Below are 13,087 nucleotides of genomic sequence, written 5' to 3'. Positions count from 1 at the left end.
GCACTATATGCATATCTTTGCTTTATTTGTTTTTTGTTTTTTCTTTCCTTGAAGGGGTGGTCAAAAGAAAGTAGGAGGTGAATATATTGTATATCAGTGTCATATGTAAGTATATTAGTAGAGATACATCCACAAATGGGTGAAGCTCTTCTGTTATCTTTTTGTATTCTCAATGCAAGCACGGATGTTCTCTTTTCTGTCCTACATCAGTTTCAAGTACTTTTCCTAAAACAGTTACTGTTTACATATATCAAAAACATATATTATTATTTTAAGTAGTTACAGATAAATAAAATAAGTTGCTGTTGTTATCGACCTGTTCGATGCTTAGTCCTCCAAAGTTATTGCATCATGTGTATCAACTAACTAGTGATGGATGCAGTTGAAATGGGACATAACAAAGTAGTAGGTCAACCAGCTATAGTTAACACTGGTAATAGTGGCAAGATTGATGGTCTATTTTGTTGGAACACTGTTTTCGTTGTACATATGATATATTGTGTAAAGTAACTTTTTTCTCCTCTATTTTGTGCGTCCTTACAAAAGATTTGATTACTCAATTGCCTATAGAAATAATTTACTCCCACCTTTTTGATAATTATATCAAAAGTTGATGTTGTAATAAGAATTCCACAAGTATTTCCTCTTTCTAATTTTGTTTTTGTAGGCATACTTTTTATGGTGATGGCACTTCCCTCCCTTTGCACAAAAAAAAAGCCCTGACATATATATTCTGTTTTCTTTTTTTTTTTCCCTCCAGAAACCTGCTTTCATATGCATTTCCTGTTGCATTGATGATTCTAGCAGCTGTCATGCTGTTGTTAAAGGAGCTTAAAGAGCAAGGTCGTCTAGGAAGATCTTTCGGGAAAATTATAATACATGATCAGCCACCTTCAAGTACAATTCAAAAGATCATAGCTTTGAAAGAGGCAATGATTGACTTAGAAAATTACCTGCAGAATCTGAATGTTGCACTTCTAAAAATTCGTACAATTTTTCTGCCAGGTCAACCCCAGGTGTGTTTTCCGGACAATTGAATGCTTGCCATAAGAAAATTTATGGGATCATATATGGTAGTTAGGGTGAAGTGCAAACAATGATCATTAGATGCTTGTCAGGTGTATTCGTTTAATTGGAAGATGATGATATTATTGATATAGTCATTGTTTTCCAATGATGGTTTAAAGTTGCTACAAGTTCTGCATTAAAGAACTTGGATACTAGAGTATGATATAGAATGCAGGCATAAAATGATAACCGTGTTTGTTCTGAAATCTTATTGAATAAGAATGAGTTTCCCCCAGTTGCATATGTTCACAATTCTTTTTTTCTGGGTTAGACATATATTTTCAAATATAATCTGTAGGATATTTAACTGTACTGATACCTTCCCTTGTATGGCTGTCAATGTATTCACCAAGCCCAGATACTGATCCTCTAGACTCAGCTGGATATAATCAATATATAATTGTGTCTTGGCCATAATAACAGAAATATATGATGCACATGAAATCTCTTTATTTCAACAGAAAATGTGAACCAAAATGAGAGAATTTGTTAGAATTATGAAAAACTGACTAATTTATAGATGAATTACTCATCTTATAAATAAGGCCTACAAAGTATTAGGAACCTTGTTACAAATCCTTCTAGAAAAGCTCTTCATGTAAATGAAAACCATAGAAGGCCATTATCCAATGTTGGTCCCGAATATTTGGAACCTTGGGAGGGGTTGACTGCATACAGATCTAACTTCACACTTGTACTGATCATGAAAGTACATATAGAAATGTTAGAGTTGGTCTTTTAACTCATTCTTCTGATGAGAAAAGCCATGACAACCATGTTAGATTTCCTTTATTTCTTTCATTTTTCCTTTTTTTTTTAATTTGGGGTTTTTGCATGCCAGTTGTGCATTTCCTCATCGGCTCATCCTTTTAGTTGTCTTGTTCTCTTATCTGCTTTTGTTTTTGATATATTTCATTTCTGAGAATAAAAATGCTATCACAACCACCGAAAAAGCAAAAAGAAAAGGTTCAACAGTAGATTGCACATCCACATACATAAGGGTAATGCAAGGGCAAAAAAGGCCAAGATTGGATCTTTTATATTTTATGTATTTTTAAATAATAAGGGTGTTTTAGTTATTTTATACACTGTCCTTGGGATCCTGTCTAGTAGTTTGATATGTCAAAGTTTAAAGTTTCAGTCTTTCAGAGTCATAGAATAAGTAGTTTGAGTTATCAAGTTTTCTTCAAATTGAAATACTTTAGCGGCGATTCAGTAATCGTCTGTTTTTGTGTCTTACTAGTATTCTTATGAGTCTACAGACTATAAATACGTAAGGATGTGATTCCAATGCCCTAGAGTGATTCCAATATCTCATGACTGATTCTGGGCTCTCTCTCTCTCTCTCTCTCTCAATCCTTCAAGTGGAGGTTGATATTTGACAAGTGCAGAATTGCTTCTTAAAATTGTTGGCATCTGACACGTGGAGGTTCTCCTTAGGAGTATCAATACTTGTGATGCACTTCAAAAACAGATCTAACTGGTGTCTTTCTCCCATACATGTCTTGTTTGTGATGCTAGTGGTGAAATAGCTCATCACTTACCAATCTCCTATTTATTTGCCTCCACTATTTGAGAGTTCTCTAATATTGTTGGCTTTATATGAGCCCCCTGTTACGATCCATTTGTCCCATGTTGGTAGTATGGGATGCTAATGTGAGATATCCCACATCGGTAGTATGGGATGCTGTTGTGGGGTATATATGTGCTTGGATTCCCTCCCTCTAACAGCTAGCTTTTAGGGGTGAGTTCTCCTAAGGCACATAACAAATGGTATCAGAGCCTACACTTTGCCTCCCAGTTGTAATCGTGTGTGGCACAGGTGGTGACACCGGTCTTACAGTGTTTGGCCGGAACTAGATGAACTAGTGCAAAGCCAGCCTGTGTGGGTGCTGGGACTGCGGAGCGTAATGGAATGTTACGATCCATTTGTCCCATGTTGGTAGTATGGGATGCTAATGTGAGGTATCCCACATCGGTAGTATGGGATGCTGTTGTGGGGTATATATGTGCTTGGGTTCCCTCCCTCTAACAGCTAGCTTTTAGGGGTGAGTTCTCCTAAGGCACATAATACCCCCATTATATTTGGCCAGCCTCTTCAATCAAAACTACCTCTTGCTGTCTCAGAAAATAGGGAGTGTTTTATGGAAATGCACAAGAGTAGCTGTCATTTGAGCTATATGAAAAGAAAGGAACTCAAAAACCTTCAAAGGGAAACAAAAAAAGAGGGAATAATAGAGAGTATACTATGATAAAGTAGCAAACTGGGTCAAGACTAAGGAAGTGTTTAGCCCTTTTCACATTGGATTGAAAATGGTTCTTGATTCATCTACAGCTAGGATGTCATTCATATCCAATAATGGAATCCCCGGAACATTGGGTCTATAAAGTTGAATTTTGATGGAAGTTCAGGTGGTAACCGAAGACCTTCAGCAGATGTGGAGTCCTTAGGAGAAATAGTGGAGAAATTCTAGCACTCTACTTGGGACCAATTGGCTATAGGAACTCAGCAAGGGAAAACTACTAGCAGTTAAGAAAGGAATGAAAATAGCTAAGACAACTAATTTCAAGAAAATTGTCGTTGAAGAGGACTCAAAGTTGGTAGTTGTCTGGCTAAACAACAATCAGGCATATAGACTCATAGACAGCTTGTTAGGAAGACAAGAAACTAGCAAGAGAAGTCAAAACAACATTCCAGTGGGTGCAAAGGGAAGCAAATAGCAAGAGAAGTGAAAGCAACAAGGGGTCAATGAGTTTCATTTAGGGGTGCAAGTCGGGTGGGTTGGGCTGGGTTTATAGCCAACCCAAGCCTGAACCTAAAATTTGGGCTTAAGGCCCGAGCCCGAGGTCAAGCCCAACCTTCCCAACCCAAGCCCAGCCCGCACTGTAATTTGATGCACTCGGGTTGGGCTCAGGCCTGGACTGGGCTCGAGTTGGTCAATGAACTCACTCTAAAATTATACATATATATGTAAATATGTATACATATATTTATGTATACATGTAAATATGTATGCAAAATATGTATGTATATATTTAAATATGTATACAAATGTATATATATATATATATATATATATATATGTGTGTGTGTGTGTGTGTGTGTGTGTGTGTGTGTGTGTGTGAATGTATATAGTTGGGCCAGGCTTGGGCCAGGTTCGGGCTACCTTGAGCCCAGCCCAAGGACCGAAAATCCAAGACCAGCCTGTGTAAAATTTCAGGCTCGGGTTGGGCCTGGCCAAGTTGCACGCCTGGTTGCATTTATTTTGGGCTTCAATATAATGTGTAACACATAGGGATGCTAGACCTTCTATATATTATATATTCCTTGGTCTTGTCCTTTGAATGTTGCCAACCATAGCCGGATGCTTCTCTACCTACCTGAATTTACAAAAGTTTCTTTCATCATGACTAGGCTGACAAACACGAGAATATGGGTTCAAGTCCAGTAGCAGCCACTTTGTGCAACAAATTGCCAAGGTTAGGTCTGTGTTCTTACCCCTGCCAAGATCTCAGATAGCCAGGACCAACATTGTCTAGTGGCCTTCTTATAATGAACCATATCTCTTACTGGTTGTAACTATCTATTAGCAGGTTTGTTTTTAATTCTCAACAAATTACATGTATAATATACTGACTAGATTTCCCCATAATTGCAGAAATTAGAAAATCAGAAGATGGGTTGCAACTTATTAATATTGCTCTCAACGAACTGAAATTTATACACTTTATGTTATTTCAATGCTCTCTGTGTAGATAACTTGTTTTTTCCCCATAATTGCAGAAATTAGAAAATCAGAAGATGGGTTGCAACTTATTAATATTGCTCTCAACGAACTGAAATTCATACACTTTATGTTATTTCAATGCTCTCTGTGTAGATAACTTGTTTTATATATATTTAAATTATCTGCTTATGGTGTTCAGCCCAACTTACTTGCAGATAACAGCTGAGGTTTCTCTGGTACTGTTGGCTGTTGCATTTATTCTCCTTGTTGTTCCTTTCCGCTTCGTCCTTGCATTTTTACTTCTTGATCTGTTCACACGGGAGCTTGGGTTTCGTAGAGAAATGGTTATAAGGTTCTCAAGCTTCTTGAAGGAACGTTGGGATAGTGTACCTGCAGCTCCTGTGGTTATATTACCATTTGAGAGTGATAAAGCTGGGTCTGCTGATCTAAGCAAGGCAATTGATGGTCAAGGACAATTAGAGATAACAGACTTCACCCAAAAGTCCAGACCTACTTAATTGTATCATTTTCATGGTTGTACAGGACTATATCTATTACCTTATAAAAAGGAGAGTTTCTTCCTCCATTCAAACTTTTGTATTGGTTTCCCTACCTTTCCTTCAAACCAAATACAGCCTTAATTATTTTCACATAAAACCCTTAATTATTTTTTGTTTTCAATTATGTCTTTGTTTAATTGATTATTCATTTTCAGATTCCATTCCTATCCTGAATAGGGTAAGAAAGAATCTAGGAAGTAGCTTAAATAGATGATAAAATAAGAGAACATGGGTTAGGATAGTTTTTTCTTGTGCATAGAACATTTAAGGAAGTAGATCTGTTACAAGTTAAAGGGACTAGTAGAGATAGGGTTAGACCAAAAAAGGACAATAAGACAGATTGAAGTAGTAAGAAATGATTTAAGCATTTGTAATTTACAAGAGATATGACACTAAACAGAATGAAAATTGCAAAACAGGATTCATATAGCCAACACCCATAGCTGGAATAAGGCTTAGAAGAAGAAGATGATGATGGTGATGATTTTCCATTCTTGTCTTCCACATCTCTGTCCACCCTTTGTCCCCTATGGCTGCAAACGGATTAAATCAATCTAGTTGAGGGGCCTACGTTGTAGGGGCAAAACATGATGGTAAGTGGCTTGTCAAAGGTAAATTATTATATAGGAAAACAATTTGCAAAAGGTAAATTTTTAATTAAAAGTTTATTGCAAACAATATCTATTTAAAATAAATAAATATTTATGGATAATGATATATTTAATTTAATAAAATAAAACAATAAATAAATAATCACGGCCATCGGGCAATAGAGTAAAAGAGAGAGAGAGAGAGATGACTTTTGTCATTGTACTTCTGTTTTATATAGTGGAATAATCGTAAATAGTTAAATAATAATTAATTTAATTTAATAAATAAATAAATTTATAAAATAAATGAGATAAATAGACAATCAAGTGAGAGAGTAAATATGTATATACATATACACATGATTCTATGTCTTACTTTGTTAGAAATATTAATTTGTTAGATTATTAAATTATTAACTAATTAAATAATTTAGTAAAATAAGTAAACAAATAAATAAAATTTTATGTATTATCAACACAAGATTGGTAAAGGTTATCTCAAATTATTTAATTAATTAATTTAGTGTTGTTAATGGATTAGGCTAAACTACTGGGCTATCAAGCCCATGAATAGGCTTAACCCAATTCGTAGCTCGGCTTGGCCTAAAACTTGGCTTGTGGACCATCCCGACCCATTGCACAACATGGGCTCAGGATAAAATAAAATTTTAAGATCTTTTTTAATTTAAAAAAAAAACATGGCTTAGCCCAATTTGTGGCTCAGCTTGGCCTAAGACTTGGCCCGCGGACCAGTTTGGCCTATGTAGGCTCAGGCCATATATTATATACAATAATTATATAATATATTAATATATATAATTTTATTTTCAATTTCATTATATTATTTCAGTTTATTATTGCATACATAAACAATTGTACACGTTAAAATTCTTATAAAATAAAATTTTAAGATCTAAATTTTTTATCTATTTTTTAATTTATAAAAACATGTCTTAGCCCGGTTCGTGGCTCAATAATAATTATATAATATATAATTTTATTTTCAATTGTATACATCAAAATTCATATAAAATAAAGTTTTAAGATCTTTTTTTAATTTTTTGTCTATTTATTTTAATTTAAGTTAAACTTTTCATTATTTTTTTCAAAATTTTTAAAAAGCATGGCTTAGCCCGATTCGTGGCCTGGCCTGGCTTAAGACTTGGCCTGCAGCACGGCACAGGCCTACGCGGGCTCAAGTCGTATATTATATACAATAATTATATAATATATAATTTTATTTTCATTTTTATTATACTATTTCATTTTATTATTGCATATATAAATAATCGTATACATCAAAATTCATATAAAATAAAATTTTAAGATTTTTTTAATTTTTTATCTATTTTCTAATTTATGTTAACCTTTTCATTATTTTTTTCAAAATTTTTAGAAAACATGGATTAGCCCGATTCGTGGCTCTGCCTTGCCTAAGACTTGGCTCATGGACCAGCCTAGCCCGCAACACAACATAAGTCTACACGGGCTCAAGCCAAGGGCTGTGCTGGGTCAACCCCTTAAAGTATCCCAGGGAAAGGAAGCATGGGCCACACAACATGCCCAACACGACCCTATTGTAAATAAAATGAGAGATAAAGACAATTTTTAACAATATGAAAAAGGTAGAAATTTAATGGCATCATTATAAATAGTTAGCAACGACGTCATTGTAAATAATTACATTTTTAGTATCAAATATGAAAGAGGAAAAGGAGAAAGGACAAAATATGATTGTTTTTTTATTTTATTCAATGATATCATTGTAATTAATTAAGTTTATAATTGTAATGGTTAAAAACATGAAAAGAGAAATATTGTAAGATTATAAGATTTTATTTAGGTTATATAAAAAATGATTCCATTTGGCAAATGCATAGCAATTGGCATGGTACAGCCTTTTGCTTTTTAAGTTATATATATGCCTAAACTGAACTCCGATTTTACTCGGACATCGAAATATATATGCCTAAACTAAAAATCAAAATATCATATGTATAATTAACTAAAAATGACTATAAAATAATAAGAAATATTGATGTGGTATTATTTAACTCAAACCAACAAACTGAAAAATTACAAGTGAGTTCACTGAAATTATAATATCTTAAACCTCACACGTTATCAAGAAAAATAAATAAAAAGTTTAATGTATAAATTAATAAATATTGAATATAATATATAAGTTCTACTTGAAAATTGAAATTATATATGGATCTTACTCAAAATTTCCTCTTTTAAAAAAATAATAGTAATAGGTAAATTTCAAGTGAAATCCATTTATATATTATTTTCAATATTTATTAATTTATATATTAAATATTTTATTTTATTCTTGATAATATGTGAGGTTTAGGTGGTAATAGCACGACTCAAATCCGTGCCTCTACTGGTACCCAACTATATGGTTGTCAATGGGTCGGATCCGACCTGGGCCAATTCTAGTTCCAAGAATTGGATCGACAAGTTAGTTCCGGGTCCTGATATAGAGTCTTAATTATTATTGGTTCACAACCGGTTCCACCTAATCTCAAATCGATTCAGACCCGACCCGAGCTATATTCATAATATATATATATTAAATAAATAAATTATATATATAATATGCATATAATATATACTAAACATATTTATTTATTTATTATAGGGTTAGATCCGATTATCTCGAGAACCAATCAGTTTGGTTCTGGCCCTTTTGGGTCTAAAAATTGGTTCAGTGGGTCCTCAGTATTTCCTATCGGGTCGGTTCCAGCTGATACCGGCCGAGACCCGACGCGTTGACAGCCCTACCCAGCTAACCTGCCAACCAAACCACCACTCAGGTTTGTGAGCAAAAAATCTGGCCTTTTTCTCTAGACGACCCATTTACTTCTGTCTCAGACCACTCGCAATGATCCAACAATCAAAGTTCGGATCTCTTCCTCACACAGGGCTCCTCACACCAATCTTACAATACGTCTCAGCCGCACATTGAGAACATCTCCGGTATTTGTGTATTGTTTTTCATAGAGATATTCACAATACACGGTGGGACGTATTGTGATGTCGGTGTGAGGTGCGTGCGCTCTGCTCTGTGAATAATAAATCCGGATTACAAGTTGCGAAAATCGAGGACAGTGATCAGTGAAAGAACCACGTGGGCCCAAAAGGCCCCAACAAATTTGCAACGTTGAGAGCTGCTGTCTGACCGAACCCAACATAGCTACCACAGAGCAACACGTGCAGGTTTCAAGTACTTAAACCGTGTATAACGGCCAATATGTCCGCAGTAGGAAGAAAGGAGAAAGTAGTAGTAGTACAGATGTTTCTGAACGAACTACCGGATTTTGATGGAACAGGGTGAACTTTCTTCGGTCTTTGATGATATGGGGTTGATGTCTCGATATCGTTTGATGGGTTTGCCCAGGATTAAAGACTTATGCGATGAGAACTTCGAAATGCCATTTGATCATTCATTTTGAATTCTTTTTGGTCGCTGCGGTAATTATGGACTTGAATACGATAGTAGGAGCTTTACGCCATTGTGGCCGCATTCAAGCTTTCAAAAACGGCAAGGCGTTGCATTGCCAGTTGATAAAATACGGGTTCTGGAGGGATGTTTTTGTTGCAAATAATTTGATTGCCATGTATGTAGATTTCACTTCCATGGGGGATGCAGAAAATTTGTTTGGGGAAATGCCTGTAAGGAATGTTGTTACTTGGACCACCATGATCTCTGGGTATACTATTGCAGGAAGTCCTGTTGACGGTTTAAGGATATTTAACTTGATGTCAGAGTCAGGATCAGAACAACCGAATTGCTTTACATATTCTGCAGCACTTAAAGCGTGTGCTTTGTCAGGGAATCTTGAACTGGGCAAGTCAATACACAGAAGTATATCCGGAGATAAATTGCAATCTGATACAGTTTTGATGAACACTGTTCTTGACATGTATGTTAAGTGCGGGAGTTTGAGTAATGCTAGGAAGGTGTTTGATGAGGATTTTCTACCAAATTCAAATTCATGGAATACAATCATCGCAGGGTATTTGAAGGAAGCTCAGATGGAAGAAGCAGTTAATCTATTTCATAAAATGCCCAAACCTGACACTGTCACATGGAACACCATTATTTCAGGCTTTGCCCATAAAGAGAGTCCAGAAACGTTAAAATTTCTAGCAATGATGCACAGAGAAGGCTTTAAACTTGATCAATTCACATTTTCATGTGCTTTGAACACCTGTGGTTGTCTCAGTTTGCTTACAGTGGGTAAACAGATTCATTGCTGTGTGGTTAAGTCTGGTTTTGAATTAAGCTGCTTTACTGGGTCAGCTCTTATTGATATGTATTCTAAGTGTAGTGCAATTGGTGAAGCAATAAAGTGGTTTGATCAATATCCAAGGTACCAAGGGTCTGTTCATGATAAGTTGTCGCTTTATAATTCTATGCTTTCTGGGTATGCTGTTAATAAATACAATGTTGCTGCTCTTGACCTAGTCTCTCAAATCCATAGCTTAGGTTTACCTCTCGACTCCTACACTTTCAGCAGTAGTTTAAAAGTCAGTGTTAACCTGTTTGATTTGAAGCTTGGGCTTCAACTCCATGGTATAATTATAACCAGCGGATATGAATCAGATTATGTTGTTGGAAGTGTGCTTACAGATTTCTATGCAGAAAATGGGAACATAAAGGATGCACTAAAATTGTTTCAGAAGCTAACCAGGAAGGATATAATTTCCTGGTCTAGTTTGATTGCATGTTGTGTTAAAAAAGGATTAAACTTGTTAGTGTTTTCTCTGTTCAAAGATATGGTTTACTTGGATTTTGAAGTAGATCAATTTGTTCTTTCAAGTGTTCTTAAAGCCTGTTGTAACATTGTGGCGCTTGAAGCTGGAAAACAGGTTCATGCTTACTGTGTTAAGAGCGCATATGAAATGGAGGAGGTAATAATCACCTCTCTGATTCATATGTACACAAAATGTGGTGATATTGAGGCTGGATTGACTTTATTTAATGACGTTTCCAGGAGAGACACCATTTGTTGGACTGAAATCATTGTTGGGTGTGCACAGAATGGAAGAGCAACAGAAGCAATAAGGTTATTCCAAGAGATGCTAAAATCAGGAGTTGAACCGAATGAAATCACTTTTCTAGGTGTTCTTTCTGCATGTAAGAATGTTGGTTTGACTAGGGAAGCTTGGATCTTTTTGAAAGCCATGGAATCAAAGCATGGGCTCAAACCACGTATTGAGCATTACTGTTGCATGGTTGACCTTCTTGGTAGAGCTGGGTGTTTTGAAGAGGCAGAGAAGTTGATTGCTGTTATGCCATATGAACCCAATGAGACCATATGGCTCTCTTTGCTTGGAGCCTGTGGAATTCACAATAACATTGAACTTGCCATTCGCATTGCCCAAAATCTTTTTGCAGTGTCACCACAAAACCCATCAATCTATGTGACACTGTCAAATATTTATGCCAGTTTGGGAATGTGGACTGATTCAACAAAACTTAGAGAACTTATCAGAGAAACTGGCATGAAGGAAGCTGGATTAAGCTGGATTGTGGTCAGGAGTTAGAATTGTTTCCAAAAGGTGATTTTATTCCGGACGGGAGTTGATGAGAGAGCTTGGGTACCAAATATTAGTGGTTGTTTCTCGTCTTCAAATCCTTCATCAACCTTCTAGTGAAAATCCTGTCCTAGCTAAAGAACTTTAGAGCAGTCCCATTCGCCCTAAAGTAAAGGTTTTCTGTTGGAAAGCTGTCAATTAAGTGCTGGATTCGTGATAACAAGAAGTGGAAAAACTGGTATCTCTCCCCTCATGTATGCATTCTTTGCCCAAAAATGGGGAAAACATCAACCATCTTCCGGTGCTCAGGTGTGGGAAAATTCTCTCCCTGGTTGGAAGTGATTGAGCGGCTCCAAATGACATATCAGACTTGTTCACTAAAAACATGATGAGTGGTTCAGTGAATTCTTTGGCAATGTGTTTTTGGGGTTGTCTTTTGCCGGTTGTGGAATGAAAGAAATGCACCAAACTTTGAAGAGAAGGCAAGGATGGCTCAGACTGAAACGATAAAAATAAGAGTAGTTCATTGGGTTTTGATTTGTGATTGTTTCAGCTAATGACTTGTTAAGTGGGCGGCAAGCTGTTGCTGATTTTCAGGCCACAAGATGGCAAAGGACGGCTGGTTGGATTGCCCCGACTCCCGGCAGGTCAAAGCTCAACTTTGATGGACATTGCCTTGGTAACGCGGGGGAGTCTGGTATTGAGGGCATGGTTAGGGGCCGCCATGGAATATAGTTTTTGAGGGCTGAACTGCAAGCTATGATTCAAGGTTTAAAGTTCATGAATATGCAGGGAATGAGGGACATGGAGGTAAACGGAGTTGCAAAACCATAATCTGCTGAATAAGTTCTCTTGAAGAGATCCCTTGAAAGTTTAAGGCAGTGTTTGGCATTGATGCCGTTTTCTCAGAAAACAGCACCACATAGGCACCACATCAGAAAAGGCGGTGCTTCAAAAAATGGCCTCTTATTTGGTACCGTTTTTCCAGAAAAAAACGTTGCTTCAGACCATATCTTGGAAATTGAGAAAGTGTGGTCTGAAGAAACGTCAAGTTCACTGTTTTCTCAGAAAATAGCCCATTGCTGCTAGCGGTGCAATGATGTGGCATCATATTGGACGTTGGATAATATGACCAATGCTGAAAACGATTCTATAGCACTGGTACCAAACAAAACCAGTGCTGTTTTCCCAGAAAATAGCCCATGTGGCAGCACCATTTCCAAACAAAAAATAAGCACCCAGTAAATCCCTTGGTGCTGTGTTACCAGCACCGTTTCAAAACGGTACACAGCACCGATGCCAAACACTAGTAAATCCCTTGGAAGTTTAAGCCGTTGGCAAGACAGGCATAGGCGTTAGTTTCCAAGTTGAACAGCTCGTTCAGTTGAGTTCACAGGGAGGCTAACGCCTTGGCTGATTCTCTTGTAAAGTTGCAACGGTGGGTATAACAAGGGACCATTCTGTTTGAGGATGTCCGGAAGGCCGGAACCTGATAATTTGCAACTTTGATTGTCTCGTATTGGCTTTTTTTTTTCCTGTTTTGGTCTCTTTTGGAGCTTTGTATCATGCTGAATGAAATTTCTCGGTAAGT

General features: G+C 36.5%; 2 protein-coding genes across 3 annotated transcripts in view; both read left to right on the top strand.

Annotated features, from left to right (window-relative positions):
* The window catches only part of LOC104608533 (uncharacterized), a 91,219-nt gene extending 85,742 nt beyond the window's left edge, over positions 1–5,477 (top strand). The window contains exons 10-11 of one of the 2 annotated variants that reach the window (XM_010274563.3): positions 761–1,016; positions 5,012–5,477. In XM_010274563.3, the coding sequence (XP_010272865.1) occupies positions 761–1,016; positions 5,012–5,314 (559 nt within the window). In that variant the 3' untranslated portion in view covers positions 5,315–5,477. The remainder of the gene's footprint in view (positions 1–760; positions 1,017–5,011) is intronic. The other variant, XM_088887888.1, reaches the window with a different exon arrangement.
* A 3,740-nt stretch (positions 5,478–9,217) lies between these two features.
* LOC104608532 (Pentatricopeptide repeat (PPR-like) superfamily protein) lies at positions 9,218–12,353 on the top strand. Its single transcript, XM_010274562.3, has one exon. The coding sequence runs from the start codon at positions 9,370–9,372 to the stop codon at positions 11,503–11,505; it is 2,136 nt and encodes a 711-aa protein (XP_010272864.1). The 5' UTR covers positions 9,218–9,369; the 3' UTR covers positions 11,506–12,353.
* Positions 12,354–13,087: the final 734 nt, after the last annotated feature.

This window comes from Nelumbo nucifera, chromosome 5, assembly GCF_055504915.1.
Source record: "Nelumbo nucifera cultivar China Antique chromosome 5, China Antique-T2T, whole genome shotgun sequence".
NCBI classification, from domain to species: Eukaryota; Viridiplantae; Streptophyta; class Magnoliopsida; order Proteales; family Nelumbonaceae; genus Nelumbo; species Nelumbo nucifera.
This window is presented reverse-complemented; position numbering and strand designations above follow the sequence as displayed.

Bases quoted from the DNA above. Each gene is read 5' to 3' on its own strand.
- LOC104608532 (XM_010274562.3), top strand. From the start codon at position 9,370: ATGAGAACTTCGAAATGCCATTTGATCATTCATTTTGAATTCTTTTTG.